The sequence below is a fragment of the Lissotriton vulgaris genome, chromosome 12, assembly GCF_964263255.1.
Source record: "Lissotriton vulgaris chromosome 12, aLisVul1.2, whole genome shotgun sequence".
Classification (NCBI taxonomy): Eukaryota; Metazoa; Chordata; class Amphibia; order Caudata; family Salamandridae; genus Lissotriton; species Lissotriton vulgaris.
This window is the reverse complement of record NC_141700.1, coordinates 736,071,837-736,094,643: the sequence shown is the minus strand read 5'-3', so window position 1 is coordinate 736,094,643 and position 22,807 is coordinate 736,071,837. Positions and strand designations below refer to the sequence as shown.

The window sequence follows — 22,807 nt, the reverse complement described above, 5'->3', positions numbered from 1 at the left end:
AGGGTCAGAGGGCATCAAGCAGCAGGGCATCACAGCCGAAACACACTTCATCTAGAGCAGCAGTCCAGCCGAGGGATAGTCCTTGTAGCAGCACAGCAGTTCTACTGACAAAGATTTGTTACAGGTACTGAAGTGTCTGATTTAGTGGGGTCAGAGTCCCAATACTTATACCGAGTTGGGCATTTGAGGTGGGGGTGATATCAAAAAAGGGTCTGTAAAGTGCAGAGAGGTCCTTTCCCTTCGGCTCTGGCTCCAGGCTCACTACAGGAGGGTAATCAACCTTTTGTGTTGGGACAGGATACTGCCTATTCAGGTATAAGAGTCAGTAACTTCCTCCCATCCTGCCCAATATGAGCCATCAGGATGCAGATGGGCGGTCAGACACATCAAACCTTCCTTTGTGTGTGGATGTCTATGGAAGAATGCACAAAGTCAAGCTGTCACCCACCCCAGATGTGCATTGGAGACAGGCTGAAAGAAACAGAGCTTAAAAGGCTGAGAAATGGCCACTTTCTAAAAAGTTGTATTTCTAAAATACTAATGTCAAATCCAACTTTATCAAAAAAGAGGACTTGATATTACCATTCCAAAGATATAAAGCATGATAGAGTTACTTCTTTATTATCAGGAATTACAGCTTAAAAGTGTAATAAGGAATTCACAATGTTACCCAATAAGGGGAGTAGGTCTCACAGTAGTGAAAAACAAATGTAGGTGTTTTTCACTACCAGACCATGCAAAAATTAAAAGTATCAGTCCTAGCTTTTACTCACACAGCACCCTGCCCTAAGGGCTACCTGAGTAGATACTTGTGTAAGGCTTGGCAAAGGGTTTTAAAATGCCAAGATGTACTTCAGGACAGTATGCAATACTCGAGTAATCAAGCTTCTGTCATTACTTTTCTGGCAAGTGTCATGCCTGTTTTACTTAACTCCTCTGTATGCCAGATGGTCACACACTCTCACGTGGCCAGATGCACCTGCTGAAGGCTTCTGCGCCAACCTGGAGTCTGCCCCATGACCTCCCTCGTTGCCTGGTATAGACCTCCTGGTCTTCACCCAGACTGCTTTGTGTCACTGAGCAAAGGCCGCCTTTTGCAGTACTTTGTAGGGCTTCCATTGCAGCTTGGCCAATGGGTAATTGCTACTTCAGCCCATCAACTACCCTCCTCCACCGTGTGTAAACTGGAGGCAATCTTGCGTTTTGAGACAAAGCACAATCAAACTGAATATCTAAAACTATAGAGGGCCTGCTGTCTCCGTGCCAATTATAGGTCATGATGCTTGCCATCTTGCCCCATAAATTGAACCTCTGCAATGAAAATTTAAATTGACCTTGCTTGTCCATGCTGACTCTAGAGTGGACTAAAAAAACAATTAGTTCAATTTTACAGGCTGTCACTCTGAGATATTACTGTAGCAATGTCCTAAGTGAAGAGTCAATAACAAAATAATGTTTTCAGTGGAACACAATTTGACGTTAGTATAGCAATTTTGTTCCTTTCACACTGCCTGTCATTCTGAGCTTCTGTGGTAATTAAGTCCTCCTGTGTCTAGGAATAAAATCACTAAAAAGAGCCTGTTATAACTGTAGCGTCTTCCCAGGCTGGGTACCTGCCAATGACTACACCACAGAAGGAGCTTAGTAGTACACATCTTTATTCTTCTGCATGTAACTGCACACTCAAAATTCTAAATCAGCCTTCATTGCATTCTGCTTTAGCACTTAGCCACAGCTCAATGGAGTCCATCAGTAGCCAAAAGGGTTCCGTCATTGCTACCTCGCAAGACACTGCATTAATACAACAACTTTAAGATTATGTTCTGACAGACCAATCCCCCCAGTAGTCCAGTAATTTATTCATTTTCTACTCTTTCTGTTTCTTTTGAGTGATGTGCTCCTCAAGTCTAAAAAAAACACAAAAAGATCATGATATAATTATATAGATTTAAAACTATGGGGCCCATTTTGAGTTTGGCAATCTGAGTTTACTCTATTGGGATGGTGGAGGACTCTCCTATCAGCGGGTCCTCCATCAGCCAAATTTAGAGACCTCTATCAGACCTATGGACATCTCTCCACATTGACAGGGACTATTACCTCACAGGGATTTAGTTCCAATATTTCCCAATTGACAAGCATTTCTCAGATTTTTGCAAGGGTATTTGTATCAGAGGTTTCCAAATATTTTAACTATTCTGTGAGGAAGATCCTCCCCACAGCAAGCATGAATCACTTTTACAGAACCACACTTCGGTCTGAAGCTAGAACACCCCTTCCAGGGAAAGGAGTGTGATCTTATTGAATAACTGTGCAAAAGGATCAAACATGGATCCTTGCAGTGGGTGCATCAATTCACTGAGACCTTGGACTCAGTCAAGCAAATTTATAACCAAATGAGACCTAAATCATTTAAACATCCAAACTTTTGGAAAACCTCTACGCTCACATAAAATCTCTCCTGCCACTCACGCTATTGAAAAAGAAGTTGGCAAACTGTTTATTTTCCCATAGAATAGACAAGTAGCCCCTGCACCCTTTTATATATAGTGCTAAAGAAGACATGCCAGGTGAAACTAATAGTTTGCAATGTCCATTCTATGATTTTTCACAACTCCACCATAGAAAGCATACCATGACCCCAAACAACCCTTTACAGCTTCTTACCATCACAGAGAGGCACACACTATCATACATACCACATCACTTTAACACACTCAGATATCCCATCACAAACACACCAACACTCGTGAATACAGGTTCATACATCATACATGCTACATAAACCTCATGGCCCCTCAATGAATCTGAACAATAACACACACCACCACAAATCCACATCATACATAGTATTGCTGTCAAGCACCCACAAAGAACACTGTTACATCACAAAACTCCCATCACTCAGCCAGTGGTGCCTGTCTGTGGAACCTTCCTCTACCCTTTAAAAACACTTACACAAGGGGAAGAGTCTCTCTTGCTTTCAAATGTTCTACCTACTTTGCTGCTGGATCCTGGGAATGCCATGGAGGACTGAAAGGAGAACCCCCCCTGACACCTACTGAGGACCAGAGGGTCTCCCCAAGACCCAGTGAGGCTGGCCTCTTAAAACTCCTGAGGGCCCATTGGAAGAAGCCCTGGAAGTTGCTGCACCCACCAGAAAAGTCATAAAGGAGAACTGGTGCAGGGAGCCAAGACGATCAGCTTTGGAGGTGAGAAAGGATATTGTAATAGCCCATCGTGGATAGCTCTCGACACTAGGAGTACAGTGAGCCCAGGAATGTCCAAATCCGGTAAACAGTCAAAATATCGAATTTTTTATTTCGACTTACACTTATATCGAGTTGCAAATATCGATGGGACAGAATATCGATGTCCAGAATATCGATGGCCAGAATATCGACCCTAAGGTAAGTAATATCGAAATTACTTATATCGATAGCATATATATCGATGTAAGTAAGTTCGATTTACTAATATGTGTTAGAAATTTTAGTTAAGTATTTAAATTAATTGTTATAATATGTGTTTAATATGTTTTTATAAATAAAAAATATATAAAAGTAAATAATATGTTTTACTACCAGAGCGGGTTGTGGGTTTTTAGGGGAATAGGGTGGGAAGTAATTTATTTGTAATTAAAAAATTATTTTTTAATGATTAATTTATTTTGCAATTAAATATTAATTGGTAATGAATTATTTTAATTGATTAATTGATTATTTAATTGATAATTTATGTATATTTTTAAGTAAATTATATGTTTTACCACTGGAGCGGGTTGTGGGTTTATAGGGGAATAGGGTGGGAAGTAATTTATTTGTAATTAAATAATTATTTTTTTATGATTAATTTATTTTGCTATTAAATATTAATTGGCAATGAATTATTTTAATTGATTAATAGAATAATTAATTGATAATGTATGCATAATTTTAACTAAATTATATGTTTTACTACTGGAGTGGGTTGTGGGTTTATAGGGGAATAGGGTGGGAAGTAATTTAATTGTAATAGTAATTAATTTTGGGTAAAGGAGTATTTTTAGGGTTCAGGGTCAGTTTTGGGTTTTTGGGTAAAGGGGTATTTTTTGGGTTCAGGGTCAGTTTTCAGTTTTTGGGTAAAGGGGTATGTTTAGGGTTCAGGGTCAGTTTTCAGTTTTTGGGTAAAGGGGTATTTTTAGGGTTCAGGGTCAGTTTTCAGTTTTTGGGTAAAGGGGTATTTTTTGGGTTCAGGGTCAGTTTTCAGTTTTTGGGTAAAGGGGTATTTTTAGGGTTCAGGGTCAGTTTTTAGTTTTTGGGTAAAGGGGTATTTTTAGGGTTCAGGGTCAGTTTTCAGTTTTTGGGTAAAGGGGTATTTCTAGGGTTCAGGGTCAGTTTTCAGTTTTTGGGTAAAGGGGTATTTTTAGGGTTCAGGGTCAGTTTTCAGTTTTTGGGTAAAGGGGTATTTTTTGGGTTCAGGGTCAGTTTTCAGTTCTTGGGTAAAGGGGTATTTTTTGGGTTCAGGGTCAGTTTTCAGTTTTTGGGTAAAGGGGTATTTTTAGGGTTCAGGGTCAGTTTTAGTTTTTTGGGTAAAGGGGTATTTTTAGGGTTCAGGGTCAGTTTCCCCTACTGTTGCACCCACTGGAGTGGGAATAGTAATGATTGTTAAGTAAGTATATATTATATATGATTTTTAATTATTATTATTTTAATTAAATATGTATTATTATTTTTTTTACCATTATTACATATATTTAAATATGTTTAAGTAATTAATAAGTATTATTTACAGTATTTTTTATGTTATTTTAAATCCCCAAAAAATCGATATATTTGACAACGATATTTTTAACATCGATATTATTTTTTCGATATTTTGGTACTTACCATGTTGTACATAGGGCGTCGATATTTTTGCTATCGATATAATTACGCCGATATTTGTGTAGGTCGAAATTCTGTCTGTCGAAATTCTGTCATAGATCCGCCCAAATCCACCCAACTGGCCGGAGTGGTGGAATACTAAAGTTTGGCGACCTTTGACCTATTTTTCCTCCCTCTGAGTGTAGGAGGCTACATTATTTGATCAGATTTCCCTGTGTTGGAAATGGGGCCGAGGGACGGTGCAAGGAAGCTATGATTTCATAAGTATGGGAGAGGGTTTGTGTGGAGCCCCATTCCCATTTTTCCACTTCACCCAGGGACTCCATCCCCAGGGTGGATTTATGTTACAGAGGCCAGGACCCTATCTATGACCCCTGAGTACTGGCAGACATGGGGAAGCGCTGTTGTGCTTCCTTCAGACTTAAGGATGGAGGACAAGGAGGCAGAAAAAGCCTTGGACCCCATCCCTAGCCCCATTGCACAATTTATGGATGGGGGAGTGTCCCCCCATGTGGTCCACTCTCCCCATTCCCAATGCCCATGTCTGGGATGAGAGGGAGGCAGCCACACAAGGGTGAATGCAGACACAAAGGAAGGCTGCCGGCTCATGCACCAGCATGCAATAAGTGTATGGTGGTCTCCCTGAACTGTCCACCCATGGAGTCCCTGGGGTGACACGGTGGGGCCGATCACCCCACTAAAAATGAAAATGCAGCGGAAACACCACAGCGGCAATATTGACTGATTCTAGAGAACTCGCACCATAGTGCGTTGTGGGGCCTTTGTTTAAAAAAAAGAAATGTCGAGCTTGTCTGAGCTTGTGGTGGTTCCAGGGCGATGGGACCACCACCAAATTGATCAACACAACAAGGCCTTGTTTTTCATGCAGTCTTCTAGGTCTTCATCGTAATTTGGGGTGGGCGGGGTCTAAAATCATCATCTTTCTTGCTTTTCAATATAACTTCAGGCTCTCCCATGGCTGGAGATTGTGTTCCATGGCTGGGAGTGTTTAAATCTCTAAAGGCATTCTGTATGGTAACATTTATGGCCTGGAAAGCCTAAAAATGTATAATGCACTGTTCATGAGCTTACACTGTCTCAGGCCGATTATATGACTGCAAGGCAATGCTTTTTTACAATGCTATTTGACTGTGATGTTCTCTAGGGATTGTTTTGACCTTTACAGTTTAATGCCAAATTTTGGAAAGAATGCACAAGCACAAACTTTGTTTTTGATAATTGTTTTATTGGGTTTTCATAATGATTACACATGTTTTAGTGATTCATCAATATTGCACTAACGACCATGACTCATGCCAAAGCAATGTAATTATTACACAATGATTGTTGAAACCCACTTGAGGCGTCACCGGTGATTACACAATGTCATCCATAAAATGTTCCATCTGCCAATTTACATTTTTAAATTACTGCGTAATATGTGTGCGTAATAAATGCTTTTCTCCTTTTACTAAAGAAAAAGTACTGACTGTGCAATCATTATTGAGTGTTATTAATTATTGAGTGTTATTATTGCGTGCCAGTGATTGGTCATCACTGGACCATATCACCTCCCTTGAAAAGACCTTGGAATGCTCTGCTTTGTTACCCTTTGAGAGTCAAGTGCTACAATGGAATGTTTGGTTCCCAATGAGGACAAATGTGGATTTATTACTTGTGATGGCCACACAACTAATAGCCCAATTTCCTTCAAGGAACACCCGTACTTAAAGGAAAGGAACGACCAATTGGCTTAGCCAATGCGTGTGAAATGTTGTGCACATTTTGTGTTAAACAGTAACGTGCTAAAAGTGATTTTGAATGAAACCTCTCATTAGAGAGATGTTTATTATACAAAAGTGCAGTCTTATTGTTTCCTTTAAAGAGGACTCCGAAGATGTAAAATAAGAAACAACCATTTAATTAAGTATGCAAGTATAAAGAGTTCATTACCATTTCAAACATGTAAGTTACCATTTCTGTGAAGCTATATTCTTCTTAAAGTGGCCATGTGGGAACCTTATGAAGTTCCACTCAATACTAGTTGGTCAAAGGAATGACCTCTGGAGTTCACATAAGTGAGATTTTCTATTTTTGGGATACAAGGGGATGTTTCAAAAAAAGATATTCATTCAACAAAATGAGATACCATCCAAGTCATCAGGTTTTTTAAATCTGGGAAAGAGTAATATTGACACCAGCCTATTCAGTGCAGCCTTGTCTGCCCCTTGCTCTCCCTCTGCTGTTGAAGAGCAGACCATGGGGAAATCAGTGGTAAGGAGTATTGCTGCAGAGCTAAATCTACAGTGTTCAATAGCACTTTTATGCTTTCTCCAAAGCTATCTGTTTCTTGTCTTGGTTCCTTTCCCCAACAGTTGTTCTCTGGTGTTTCTCTCTGGTTTCAGCAATATGATGTAACACTTTGGGAGAAAAATGCAAGCAAGTACTCCAGCGCTGGACGAGACAATGGCAAAAACCTCCACAGCCACTGTGTATTTCCCCTGTGTGCTCAGGTGTCCAGGAACAAATGATCCCCACACACTAATGAACACAAGCATGCTAAATGTGATCCATTTTGCTTCATTAAAGCTATCAGGCAGTCTCCGTGAAAAGAATGCCACTACAAAACTAATACCAGCCAACAGCCCCATATATCCCAGCATGCACCAGAAGGCAGGCACTGAGCATTCATTGCACTGGAAGATGATGGTGCCAGTCTTCATTTCCATATTCTTCTCTGGAAAAGGAGGGCACAGAAGCAGCCATGTGGCGCAGATCAGGAGTTGACCAAGTGTGCAACCAGAGATTGTAAACACTGGAACTTTTGGACCCAGCCACTTCCTCATGTTACTACCTGGCTTTGTGGCATTGAATGCGATGACCACCATGATGGTCTTGGCCAACACGCAAGACACACAAAGGATAAACATAATGCCAAAAGCTGCCTGGCGGACAAGACACGTTACTGGATGCGGGAGTCCAATGAAAAGCAAAGAACAGAGGAAGCAGATTAGGAGTGCTACGAGGAGAAGGTAGGTGAGGTTCCTGTTGTTGGCTTTGACAACTGGTGTATGCCGGTACTTTACAAAGATGCACAGAATTATAATACTTGAGAGGGAACCTAGATTGGCTGCCCCGGTCAAGGTGGCTCCCAGTGGCTCCTCATAGGAAAGATAATCTATTCCCTTTGGAACACATTCATTTTTCTTCTCGTTGGGCCACTGGTCACTTGGACACTTCCAGCAGGCATTGGAATCTGAAAAATAAAACTGTGATTTGTAACAATTTCACAAATTCAATGTGCATTATGAACAGGCATTAACAACGCAAGGTTGTAGAGACATTCAGTGATGCATAGATGTGAGAAGTTGGCCTGGTATATAATGCTCACTAATTCTAGTGATCACTTTGTACCATGCCAAGCAACCCTTATGATGATTGGTTGTAATTCAACCTTGTAGACCAGTTATCCTAGTGGTAACGTGGACAAAGCAGTCTTAGGCTAAACTCTGAAAGGCATGTGAAGCCAGCTGTAATACCATACACAACCCCCTTGAATACCAAATGAAAGGGACACCACACAGATATATATTGAAAATATATATTGATTTATTAACTATAAAATCCCCTGGACTCTTTATGAGCACAGAAGCACAAGCGTTAAATCACAAGACAGTTTAAAATACACAAAAGTTGCACAATATGGATGAGCCCTAGGGGCCACCTAAACCATATACTAAGAAAGTGGTATAAGAGATACCAATAGGAAAGGGAACAGGCCTAGGGCCTTGGGAATCGCTGGAGCTATTCGAGACTAGCAGTGACTAAGTCGGGAAAGGCCCGCGGGACTCGGGTGCAGTGTTCAAAGTGCACGCACTTTCCAATGTAAAGTCTATGGTGCGTAAAAAGTACAAAGTTAAAGAGTTAGGAACCTTCCGAGTGACCTAGAACGCTGAAACTTAAGACACAGGCCCTTGAGAGGTGTACCAGTGTAGGAACACTGGCGGAGCTGAGTTACCTCACCCACAGGAAGCGGGTGCACAGGGTCGAAGTAGTGTCGGGTTTCGTCACGCTGGTCGATGGTGCTTGGAGCTGAAGATGCTGCAGGCGGCTCGATGTGAAGAGTTCCGGTGGATCCAAGGGTGGATCTGAAGATGTGAAGACCTGAAAGCAGAGGGGACAATGTTCAAAGTCACTAGCCAGTGACTACCGTTGAACCAGATTGGAACCAGGCGATGTCGGGTGCAAACAGGCGTTGTTGGGTAGCTTCTCTCTGCAGCCACGTGGACACCGGGGGTCGAGGACGTCCAGGAGTCGGTCACTAGCTGTCCCACGCAGGCTTCTCGCTGTTGGCGGTGTCGGCGACCTGATCGGAGCAAACAGGCCTTGGCTAATGCAAGCCACGCAGGAATCGAAAGATGCTTAACACTCGGACCAGCAAGGTCAGAGTGGGTGCTCTTTTCACAGGAGCTTGGGTGAGTCTGGAGCAACCAGACCCGCTGTGTAGTTTGTCGGTTTCGTTGCCAAGATGGCCGCTGACCACGTGGCTAGTGGCCGGGATGGCGCGTCGAGTGGCACAATGCAAAAGGGCCCCACGCAGATCGTGGAGATGCTGGGGGGCTGATCTTCGGAGCAAGGGCTGCTCGGTGGTGGGGGTTCTCAGTCCCCAAAGCACAACGTTGAGGATGCCTCAGATGCTGCGCAGTCAGCTTTTTGAGTGTCTTCCAAGATGTCCGGTCCCACGTCACTCGGTGCCTCCACGGGTCCCTTCTTTGCAGGGACTGTGGATCGGGCTCTGAGAGGTCTGGGAGTCTGGGTCTTGTCAGGCTCTGGGCTCGGGCTCCGGCAGGAGGCGGCGGCAAAGCAGACGTCGAGTTGCTGGTTGGTGCCTGTGTTCACAGGGTGGCCACTCCTAGGCCACAAGGGAGATTCTCTTCAGTCTTCTGAGCAGCAGAATGTCGAAGTCCAGTCGTCTTCTTAGTTTCAAGTTGATTCAGGATGATCTGCTGTGCAATGGCACTGCTCCCACTCTTATTCCCAGTCTGAGGGGTGGATCACCTACTAGGTCCCTCCTCTGGGAGGAACCAGGAAGGGGGGCGGTTACACCCCCTTTCCTTTGTCCAGCTCCTCGCCAGGCCTGGGTCTGGAAAGTCCCAGGACCGGTTTGGACTTGCCTATGCACGGGGACACCTTGTGTGCCCCGGGCATGTCTGATTCTATTCAGCCCTGTCCTACCCAATACACAAAACCCTGTCTGGGGTGGTGCTCGCACCTCCCAAGGCAGGAAACCCTTTGTCCAGGCCACCATCTGCCGAGTTTCGGTCAGCAGCAGGAGGCCAGACTCGTGTCTGTGGTGGCAGCATCCATTTTGTGATGCTGAGGCTCTGGTTAACTTTAACCGGGGTTAAGGCTACACACATGTCGTGTCCCTCTAGAAGGTTGGAATGCTATCCCCGTCGACAGAACTGTCGAGGGGATAGTATTCCCATTCGTATGACACCTTACTCGACATGTTTTGATAAAGCCAAACCAAAGATAGCATTTAACCACGAGGATTATAATGCACTTAAGAGTATATGGTATGGCAATATCCCGGAACAGCTTAGGGAGTGGTTCCCGACAGCTGCAGACAGGCTCAGCTCATGCTAGAGCACCATCTCACATATTTCCTATGGAAGGCCTCCAGGATTGATGAGGCCTTCCATAGGAGTGGCTGATAGGAACATATGTGTCCAGTTTAGGGTTAGGCACAGGCATACTGTACCTAAGCAAGAGGTGATTACACCAACTTACCCCAGCTGAGTGATCAGCCAGTTGTGTCAAATATGGAGGCCAGGCCAGGGGTGGCACAATACATGCTGCAGCCCCTGGTAGGCCTTGGAAACACCTATGCCCTGGGTATCTAGGGTACACTACTACAGGGGCTAATAAGGTGAACCAGTTCCAATTCGTAATGCACCTAAAGTGCATTGGCAGTAATTTAGAGTGAGAATAGCAGGCTGTGGGTCTGATTAGCAGGCCCACAGCCACATTAAGTCAGAAACCAGTGAAGCAAAAAGCAAAAATTTGGGGTGACCATAGGATAGCAGACCCTACTCTCCTACATAACCCCCCCCAAACGCAGGGACATTAGACTAACCTTGACCAGTTGTGTCTTCATGTTCTAAGTGGAAGTACCTGGAGAGACCACCTGCGTTGCCATGGTCAGTCCCTGGGCGGTGCTCCACTGTAAAGTCCATCCCCTGTAGGGAAATGGACCACCTGAGTAGTTTGGGGTTTTCACCCTTCATCTGATTAAGCCATAAGAGGGGCTTATGGTCGGTCTGAATCTTGAAGTGAGTGCCAAATAAGTATGGTCTCAACTTCTTCAGGGCCCACACCACAGCAAAGGCCTCCCTCTCTATAGCTGACCAACGTTTCTCTCTGGGGGTCAGCCTTCTGCTAATAAAAGCAATGGGCTGGTCCTGGCCATCTACATTAAGCTGTGAAAGCACTGCTCCCACTCCTAACTCAGAAGCATCTGTTTGGACAATGAACTCTCTTGAGTAGTCAGGACTCTTCAGGATAGGTGCAGAGCACATGGCCTTCTTCAGGTCATCAAATGCCTTTTGACAGTTTTCTGTCCACTGAACCTTTTTGGGCATCTTCTTAGATGTCAGATCATTAAGAGGAGTCACAATGGACCCATAGTTCTTAACAAACTTCCTGTAGTACCCAGTCAGGCCCAAGAAAGCTCTGACCTGAGTCTGGGTAGTTGGAGGGGACCAGTCCTTGATGGTCTGGATCTTACTCTCCAGTGGTTGAACTTGGCCTCCACCTACAAGGTGGCCCAGGTATACAACCTTGCTCTGCCCTATCTGGCATTTTGTTGCCTTGATAGTGAGGCCTGCCTTCTGCAGAGCCTCAAGCACTTCCTTCAGGTGGACCAGGTGATCCTCCCAGGTGGAGCTAAAGACAGCAATATCATCTAGATAAGCTGCACAAAAGTCATCCAACCCAGTGAGGACTTGATTCACCAACCTTTGGAAAGTGGCAGGTGCATTTTTCAAACCAAAGGGCATTACCACAAATTGATAATGCCCACTAGGGGTAGAAAATGCTGTCTTGGCTTTAGACTCCTCAGCTAACCTGATTTGCCAGTAGCCAGCTGTCAAGTCAAATGTGCTCAAATATTTGGCAGAAGCCAACTTGTCAATGAGCTCATCTGCCCTTGGAATAGGGTGTGCATCTGTCCTGGTGACAGCATTGAGTCCTCTGTAATCCACACAGACCCTCATCTCTCTCTTGCCATCTTTGGTGTGAGGTTTGGGGACCAGAACCACTGGGCTAGCCCAGGGGCTCTCTGAAGGCTCAATAACACCTAATTCCAGCATCTTTTGCACCTCAGTCTTTATACAGGCCCTGACGTGGTCAGGTTGCCTGTAAATCTTGCTCTTTACAGGAAGACTGTCACCAGTGTCCACCACATGTGTACACCAGTTAGTCTGACTGGGTGTCAATGAGAACATATGCCTGTATGCCTGTAGAACTTGTCTGCAGTCATGTTGCTGATGTTCAGTGAGGCTGCCACCCAAGGCCACACCATCAACTGAGCCATCCTCAGGGTTCTGAGTGAGCAGGTCTGGGAGAGGGTCACTCTCTTCCTCCTGGCCCTCATCTGTAGCCATGAGCAAGCCCATGTCTTCCCTATTGACATATGCCTTCAATCTGTTGACATGGAGCACCCTGTGGGGGCTCCTGGGAGTTCCTAGGTCCACCAAGTAGGTAACCTCTCCCTTCTTCTCCAGAATTGTATGGGGTCCAGACCATTTGTCTTGGAGTGCTGCTGGGGCCACTGGCTCCAACACCCATACCTTCTGTCCAGGCTGAAACTCAACAAGGACAGCCTTTTGGTCATGCCAAGCTTTCTGTAATTCTTGGCTAGCCTCAAGGTTTTTGGATGCCTTCTCCATGTACTCTGCCATCCTGGAGCGGAGACCAAGTACATAGTCCACTATGTCTTGCTTAGGCTTTTTGAGAGGTAACTCCCATCCTTCCTTCACCAGACACAGGGGTCCTCTTACAGGGTGCCCAAACAACTATTCAAAGGGGCTGAAGCCAACCCCCTTTTGAGGGACCTCTCTGTAAGCAAACAAAAGGCAGGGCAGTAGGATGTCCCATCTACGCCTGAGCTTTTCAGGTAATCCTTTAATCATGCCCTTTAGGGTCTTGTTAAATCTCTCAACAAGCCCATTACATTGTGGATGATAAGGAGTGGTGAACTTGTAGTTGACACCACATTCCTTCCACATAGCTGTCAAATATCCTGACATGAATTTGGTACCTCTATCAGATATTACCTCCTTAGGAAACCCCACTCTGGAGAAAACTCCAAGTAAGGCCCTGGCCAAAACAGGAGCTGTTGTGGTCCTAAGTGGAATTGCCTCTGGGTACCTGGGGGCATGATCCACTACCACCAGTATGAATCTGTGCCCAGATGCTGTAGGGGGATCCATTGGACCTACAATATCAATCCCCACTCTTTCAAAGGGAACCCCCACCACAGGTAGTGGTATTAGGGGGACCTTTGTTGTTCCACCTGCTTTACCACTGGCTTGGCAGGTTTCACAGGAGCGACAAAACTCCTTGGTGTCTTCAGACATGTGGGGGCAGTGAAAGTGAGGGACAAGCCTGTCCCAGGTCTTATTCTGGCCTAAGTGTCCTGCTAAAGGAATATCATGGGCTAAGGTGAGAAGGAAACCCCTAAATTGCAGAGGTATAACCAACCTCCTGGTTGCACCAGGTTTGGGGTCTCTACCCTCTGTGTAAAGGAGTCCTTCATCCCAATAAACTTTATGGGCACCTTGAGCATTCCCAGCAGCCTCAGCAGCAGCCTGCTGTCTGAGGGGTTCAAGAGAAGGACAGGTTAACTGAGCCTGCCCCAAGTCTGCCCTAGAAGGTCCCCCTGTCCCCAGGAACTCAACCTGATCAGGTTCAAGTTCTTCAGAGACAGTTCCTTCAGGGGTCTCAAGACCAGCTTCCTGTGAAGCTTGATCCTCACTTGTAGGCAGTTGGGAAGGCACAGCCTTAACCCTCCTGTTCTTCTTCTTGGAAGGTGCTTGGTCCATTGTTCCAGGATCCAAGACCTGAGGTTCAGAGAGGCACTTTTTGGCCTGTGACCTGGTCACAGCAAGGACATGTGATGATATCCCTAACATCTCTGCATGAGTCCTGTACTCAACTTCTGACCATAGAGAGTTCTCCAGGTCATTGCCCAACAAACATTCTACTGGGAGATTAGCACTAACCACAACTCTTTTTAGGCCAGTTACCCCTCCCCAGGAAAAGTTAACAAGTGCCACACTATGTGTAGTAGTGACATTGCTGGCATTGGTCACCAGGTAATTATCACCTGGCATGTATTGTCCAGGGTCCACAAAGTTAGGTGTCACCATAGTGACACTGGCACATGTGTCCCTGTAAGCTTGAGCCACTTTGTCATTAATCAAAGGCGTCTGTCTGTATTTGCCCAGGTTACTGGGACTTATGTCAGGGGTCAAATCTATGTCCCCTTCACAAATCATAACAGCCTGTGTAAGGGTTCTGACTAAGTCAGAGTCTCCTTCAGTTCCCAAGGTGATACCCACTACCCCCTTGGTTTGAGGACCAGCACTGCTAGCTGTGCTAGTGGGTGCAGTTGCCTTAGGGGCTGCAGTGCTGGGGGCTCCACCATTTTTACACTCACTTGTCCAGTGAGAGGTGTTTTTACAAGTTTTACACCAGGGTTTCTTCTGACCTTTCTTCTTCTTCTTCTTGGAAGTTTGGGACCCACCCTCTGTATCATTTTGGGGCCCTGTTGAAGACTTCTGGTCTTTAGCTTTCTGCTCCCCACCCTTCTGGTCTGTTTTCTTCTGGTTACCACCCTGGTTCTGGTTCTTTTGCTTAACTCTGGTTCTTACCCATTTATCTGCCCTCTTTCCCAATTCTTGGGGAGAGGTCAAATCTGAGTCAACCAAATGTTGATGCAACTGCTGGTTCTGACAATTATTTAAAGTTTGTTCTCTCATCAGCAAATTATACAATCCTTCATAGTCTGTAACCTTGCTTCCCAGCAACCATCCCTCCAGATCCTTAGTGGCACACTCAACAAATTCAGACCAGTCCTGAGTCTGTGTCTTCTGGGTATCTCTGAACATTAACCTGTACTGTTCAGTGGTTAAGCCTAACCCATCAATCAGAGCACTCTTCAGGACCAGGTCGTTTCTAGAATCCCCATCACTAACTGTGAGGAGTCTGTCTCGGCCTCTACCTTCAAAGGAGAGCCACAAGATTGCTGCCCACTGCTCCTGAGGGATCTGCTGTACTCTGCAGGCTCTCTCCATTGCAGTGATCCATTTATGGATATCATCCCCAGCTTTGTAGGGGGGCACAATCTTACTCAGGTTTCTGTTATCAAAAGACCTGTCTTTATCCTTGTGGATATTGCTGCCACCAGTGGGTTCTATTACCCCACTCTCTCTAGGCTGTCTTGCTCTAGCAAGTCTCTCTTGGACCAGGGCAACTTCTAATTCTCGCTTCTGGATCCTAAGCTCAGCCTCTCTCATTTTGGCCTCATGTTCCCTTCTCTGAGGGCTAGTCATCTCCCTTCTGGAGTGACCATGAGAGCCTCTAGAAGCATGGGAGTTGTCAGAGTCACCTGAGTGAGTCCTTCTCCTCCTAGGCTTCTGGTTAAGTCCACCTGGGGGTCTGAATGGGTTGTTACCAGATTCATTCCCAAGTAGGCTTAAGTTAGCCTGGTTCAGTCTACTGACCAGCACCTGACTATTTCTGTCATCATCTGACTCACTGCTTCCCCCCTCTTCCTCTTCTTCCTCTTCCTCTTCCTCCTCATCTACCTGAGGAGCGCCAGTGATGGGGGCTTCCTCATCTACCAGGATGATAGGACCAGGGGTGTCTACAGTGTCATCCTCTGAAGGATGGCCTCCTTCAGCATCCCCTGTGGGGTTTGCCTTAAAGGGCTTTAGAGTCTCAGACTGGTCTAAGAGCTCTCTTAGGTGGTCTGTAGTAGGGGAAGGCCCTGTCTTCAGACCCTTAAGACACAAAGCTGTCTTAATTCCTTAAAGGAAAAAATAGCAAATTTGGATGGTGCCCTTGGAGGGTCACACTCAACAGGGATGTTCCCAGTGGAACCCTCTGCTCCAGACATTGCCCTAGTGTGGGTGGATATGTTGCAATCTACCTACACTGGTGTTTACCTACTAAACCTATCTAGTAGTTGTAGCTAGGGTGTGCTACTCCCTTTGATCTACAACAACTAAGTTCAGTAGAACTTAAGTATACTAGTCTTGTTTTATATGTACCTAGCAGGTACCTGTAAGATCTTTCAAATGATAATCTCAAAGATTGTAATGGTAAAACAACAGCAAGCTCAGATCCCCCCGCTGCCACCAATGTGAGAAGTTGGCCTGGTATATAATGCTCACTAATTCTAGTGATCACTTTGTACCATGCCAAGCAACCCTTATGATGATTGGTTGTAATTCAACCTTGTAGACCAGTTATCCTAGTGGTAACGTGGACAAAGCAGTCTTAGGCTAAACTCTGAAAGGCATGTGAAGCCAGCAGTAATACCATACACAACCCCCTTGAATACCAAATGAAAGGGACACCACACAGATATATATTGAAATTATATATAGATTTATTAACTATAAAATCCCCTGGACTCTTTATGAGCACAGAAGCACAGGCGTTAAATCACAAGACAGTTTAAAATACACAAAAGTTGCACAATATGGATGAGCCCTAGGGGCCCCCTAAACCATATACTAAGAAAGTGGTATAAGGGATACCAATAGGAAAGGGAACAGGCCTAGGGCCTTGGGAATCGCTGGAGCTATTCGAGACTAGCAGTGACTAAGTCGGGAAAGGCCCGCGGGACTCGGGTGCAGTGTTCAAAGTGCACGCACTTTCCAATGTAAAGTCTATGGTGCGTAAAAAGTACAAAGTTAAAGAGTTAGGAACCTTCCGAGTGACCTAGAATGCTGAAACTTAAGACACAGGCCCTTGAGAGGTGTACCAGTGTAGGAACACTGGCGGAGCTGAGTTACCTCACCCACAGGAAGCGGGTGCACAGGGTCGAAGTAGTGTCGGGTTTCGTCACGCTGGTCGATGGTGCTTGGAGCTGAAGATGCTGCAGGCGGCTCGATGTGAAGACTTCCGGTGGATCCAAGGGTGGATCTGAAGATGTGAAGACCTGAAAGCAGAGGGGACAATGTTCAAAGTCACTAGCCAGTGACTACCGTGGAACCAGATTGGAATCAGGCGATGTCGGGTGCAAACAGGCATTGTTGGGTAGCTTCTCTCTGCAGCCACGTGGACACCGGGGTCAAGGACGTCCAGGAGTCCGTCACGAGCTGTCCCACGCAGGCTTCTCGCTGTTGGCGGTGTCGGCGACCTGATCGGAGCAAACAGGCCTTGGCTAATGCAAGCCATGCAGGAATCGAAAGATGCTTAACACTCGGACCAGCAAGGTCAGAGCGGGTGCTCCTTTTCACAGGAGCTTGGGTGAGTCTGGAGCATCCAGACCCGCTGTGTAGTTTGTCGGTTTCGTCGCCAAGATGGCCGCTGACCACGTGGCTAGTGGCCGGGATGGCGCGTCGAGTGGCACAATGCAAAAGGGCCCCACGCAGATCGTGGAGATGCTGGGGGGCTGATCTTCGGTGCAAGGGCTGCTCGGTGGTGGGGGTTCTCAGTCCCCAAAGCACAATGTCGAGGATGCCTCAGATGCTGCGCAGTCAGCTTTTCGAGTGTCTTCCAAGATGTCCGGTCCCACGTCACTCGGTGCCTCCACGGGTCCCTTCTTTGCAGGGACTGTGGATCGGGCTCTGAGAGGTCTGGGAGTCTGGGTCTTGTTGGGCTCTGGGCTCGGGCTCCGGTGGGAGGCGGCGGCAAAGCAGACGTCGAGTTGCTGGTTGGTGCCTGTGTTCACAGGGTGGCCACTCCTAGGCCACAAGGGAAATTCTCTTCAGTCTTCTGAGCAGCAGAATGTCGAAGTCCAGTCGTCTTCTTAGTTTCAAGTTGATTCAGGATGATCTGCTGTGCAATGGCACTGCTCCCACTCTTATTCCCAATCTGAGGGGTGGATCACCTACTAGGTCCCTCCTCTGGGAGGAACCAGGAAGGGGGGCAGTTACACCCCCTTTCCTTTGTCCAGCTCCTCGCCAGGCCTGGGTCTGGAAAGTCCCAGGACCGGTTTGGACTTGCCTATGCACGGGGACACCTTGTGTGCCCCGGGCATGTCTGATTCTATTCAGCCCTGTCCTACCCAATACACAAAACCCTGTCTGGGGTGGTGCTCGCACCTCCCAAGGCAGGAAACCCTTTGTCCAGGCCACCATCTGCCGAGTTTCGGTCAGCAGCAGGAGGCCAGACTCGTGTCTGTGGTGGCAGCATCCATTTTGTGATGCTGAGGCTCTGGTTAACTTTAACCGGGGTTAAGGCTACACACATGTCGTGTCCCTCTAGAAGGGTGGAATGCTATTCCCGTCGACAGAACTGTCGAGGGGATCGTATTCCCATTCGTATGACACCTTACTCAACATGTTTTGATAAAGCCAAACCAAAGATAGCATTTAACCGCGAGGATTATAATGCACTTAAGAGTATATGGTATGGCAATATCCCGGAACAGCTTAGGGAGTGGTTCCCGACAGCTGCAGACAGGCTCAGCTCATGCTAGAGCACCATCTCACATATTTCCAAGCACTCTGCCTCCAGGATTGATGAGGCCTTCCATAGGAGTGGCTGATAGGAACATATGTGTCCAGTTTAGGGTTAGGCACAGGCATACTGTACCTAAGCAAGAGGTGATTACACCAACTTACCCCAGCTGAGTGATCAGCCAGTTGTGTCAAATATGGAGGCCAGGCCAGGGGTGGCACAATACATGCTGCAGCCCCTGGTAGGCCTTGGAAACACCTATGCCCTGGGTACCTAGGGTACACTACTACAGGGGCTAATAAGGTGAACCAGTTCCAATTCGTAATGCACCTAAAGTGCATTGGCAGTAATTTAGAGAGAGAACAGCAGGCTGTGGGTCTGATTAGCAGGCCCACAGCCACATTAAGTCAGAAACCAGTGAAGCAAAAAGCAAAATTTTGGGGTGACCATAGGATAGCAGACCCTACTCTCCTACAATAGACATATGAAAAGAATCGCTGATTTGATAAACACTTTCTGATCTACAGAGAGAACCTTCTGTGGTGTGATTGAACAGTTCAGTTAGTAATCCTTACTGATTCTTGACCGGGCTGAGGACTGCATTAATCTATTCAACATGGCCATAAGCACAAACCAAAGCAGGACATCAATGGTAATGGGGTTGTTTTGCTCTGCTGTGAAGCAGAGGTGGTGTGAGGCATGATATGGTCAGAGAGCTGCTGAATGTGTCTCCTTCCACAAATGAATTGGTAATGCTTACCAGAATTCATGTGGCTTTTGCAAACAGTATGCATTCAAGAATAATACATCTGTTTCTATATTTTACAGCATCTCTGTAAGTCTTTCAATTATAAATGACGAGCCAACAAAATGTCATGGGAGCAGAACTGAGATCATATCCCCTTTGACCTTAATGTTCTCACAGGGTTGTCCTCTTGTTACACCTGTTGTCCCTCAACACCCACCTGTTTGCTGCCCTAGTTTATATTCTTAGCTAGCCTTCATGACCACAAGGGCAGTGCCAGGAGGACCGTGGAGCAAACCACTCACTACCAAATCCATTCTGACGTTCCGGTGGTTGAAACACCTTTAAATAAAAAAGCACTCTCTACCAGGTGTTTGAACCTGGATGTCAGTATGGGTTTGGTGGTGAGTGTTTTGCTCTACCCTTAATGCTGTACAAAAGCAACTGCTACCAAACCCTCACTGACTTCCAGGTTCAACTACCGCCAAATTCAAAAGCACCAGCTACCAAACTCTCACTGACGTCCAGGTTCAACTACCTCCAAAAACACAAGCACTGCTACCAAACCCTTACTGACGTCCAGGTTCAACTACCTTCAAATATACAAGCACCCCTACCAAACCCTTACTGACATCCAGGTTCAACTACCTTCAAATACACAAGCACCCGCTACCAAACCCTTACTGACGTCCAGTTTCAACTACCTCCAAAAACACAAGCACCCCTGCCAAACCCTTACTGAGGTCCAGGTTCAACTATCTTCACATACACAAGCACCCCGGCCAAACGCTTACTAAGGTCCAGGCTCAACTATCTTCAAATACACAAGCACCCGCTACCAAACCCTTACTGACGTCCAGGTTCAACTACCTCCAAAAACACAAGCACCCCTGCCAAACCCTTACTGTGGTCCAGGTTCAACTATCTTCAAATACACAAGCACCCCTGCCAAACCCTTACTGAGGTCCAGGTTCAACTATCTTCAAATACACAAGCACCCGCTACCAAACCCTTACTGACGTCCAGGTTCAACTATCTTCAAATACACAAGCACCCCTGCCAAACCCTTACTGAGGTCCAGGCTCAACTATCTTCAAATACACAAGCACCCGCTACCAAACCCTTACTGACGTCCAGGTTCAACTACCTCCAAAAACACAAGCACCCCTGCCAAACCCTTACTGTGGTCCAGGTTCAACTATCTTCAAATACACAAGCACCCCTGCCAAACCCTTACTGAGGTCCAGGTTCAACTATCTTCAAATACACAAGCACCCGCTACCAAACCCTTACTGACGTCCAGGTTCAACTATCTTCAAATACACAAGCACCCGCTACCAAACCCTTACTGACGTCCAGGTTCAACTATCTTCAAATACACAAGCACCCGCTACCAAACCCTTACTGACGTCCAGGTTCAACTACCTTCAAATACACAAGCACCCGCTACCAAACCCTTACTGACGTCCAGGTTCAACTACCTTCAAATTCCCCATCACCCCTACCAAACACTTACTGACGTCCAGGTTGAACTACCTTCAAATACACAAGCACCTGTACCAAACCCTTACTGACGTTCAGGTTCAACTACCTTCAAATACACAAGCACCCCTACCAAGCACTTACTGACGTCCAGGTTCAACTACCTTCAAATCCACAAACACCCGACCAAACACTTACTGACTTCCAGGTTCAACTACCTTCAAATACACAAGCACCCCTGCCAAACCCTTACTGAGGTCCAGGTTCAACTATCTTAAAATACACAAGCACCCCTGCCAAACCCTTACTGAGGTCCAGGTTCAACTATCTTCAAATACACAAGCACCCGCTACCAAACCCTTACTGACGTCCAGGTTCAACTATCTTCAAATACACAAGCACCCGCTACCAAACCCTTACTGACGTCCAGGTTCAACTATCTTCAAATACCCAAGCACCCGCTACCAAACTCTTACTGACGTCCAGGTTCAACTACCTTCAAATACACAAGCACCTGTACCAAACCCTTACTGTCGTTCAGGTTCAACTACCTTCAAATATACACGCACCCCTACCAAGCACTTACTGACGTCCAGGTTGAACTACCTTCAAATCCACAAGCACCCCGACCAAACACTTACTGACGTCCAGGTTCAACTACCTTCAAATACACAAGCACCCCTACCAAACACTTACTGACATCCAGGTTCAACTACCTTCAAATACACAAGCACCGCTACCAAACCCTTACTGACATCTAGGTTCAACTACCTTCAAATACACAAGCACCCCTACCAAACACTTACTGACATCCAGGTTCAACTACCTTCAAACACACAAGCACCGCTACCAAACCCTTACCGACGTTCAGGTTCAACTACCTTCAAATATACAAGCACCCCTACCAAGCACTTACTGACGTCCAAGTTGAACTACCTTCAAATCCACAAGCACCCCGACCAAACACTTACTGACGTCCAGGTTCAACTACCTTCAAATCCACAAGCACCCCGACCAAACACTTACTGACGTCCAGGTTCAACTACCTTCAAATACACAAGCACCGCTACCAAACACTTACTGACGTCCAGGTTCAACTATTTTCAGATACAAAAGCACAGACCAGAATGAAAGCCTGGTGCCACTGTAGCAGAATGATGTACTTTTTATTTTTAAAAGCTTATGTGTTAATGACCTCCTTCCTTTTTAATAAATAACTACAACCTAGAATCAATCTGGTCTCTAGCTCTGAGGATTCGTTCCAGTTTGTTTGAAGATATTTGCAAATGAAACAGCAGTGCTGGAGGTTTTAAGAGTTGAGAGACAAACAGCGAAGCAGTAGTGGGAAGAAAGAATGAGAAAAACCAGAGAAATGAGAGAAAGTTTTCAAGTCCCTAATTTTCCCTTGAATTCTTCACATAATATGTGTCATTTGTGATCAGCAAAAGAAAATGTAACATGAGCCATAATCAAACAGCATCACAATAATGTCAAGTATCTTAACAGCAGGGTCAGAGAATTACATATATGTAGCCACGGGATGAGTCAGAGCAGTACCACCAGCAGTTCTGAAGAATGAAAGTGCAAAGCATCAAAGTGTATTTATTTATTTATTCAATTTAAAAAACGCGCTATCACCTAGCAGGCATCCTGGCGCTTGTCCAGGAGAGATGGTGCTAGTGTAAAATATTCCCAAGTCATGAGAGCAAGAAATGTAATATATTTGGCTGCACATCTAAAAAATTAGGAATAGTCTAAATAGCCGATTAGACATACTATCTATTGGGGAGAGGCTATGTTGCACAATATTTTTTAAATGGTTCAACGCTCCCCTGTTACTGCCAAACAGCTCAATGTGGGTCATTGGCTTCACAGCTAAGTGTCTAAAATAAAACAAGGAATATTTTCTTTCAGCTCAGAAACAGAGAAGAAAGGGGGCGAGAGGAGGGTACATATCAGGGCCACATAATTAGACCCTCAAGGAAACATCATCAAGACAAGATGTCACTCAAAC

General features: G+C 45.7%; 1 protein-coding gene across 1 annotated transcript in view; it reads right to left on the bottom strand.

The window, feature by feature from the left end:
• Positions 1-7,204: 7,204 nt before the first annotated feature.
• Positions 7,205-22,807, bottom strand: part of LOC147678444 (vomeronasal type-2 receptor 1-like) — a 109,086-nt gene continuing 93,483 nt past the window's right edge. The window contains exon 7 of the mRNA XM_086945630.1: positions 7,205-8,121. Within this exon, the coding sequence (XP_086801756.1) occupies positions 7,205-8,121 (917 nt within the window). The remainder of the gene's footprint in view (positions 8,122-22,807) is intronic.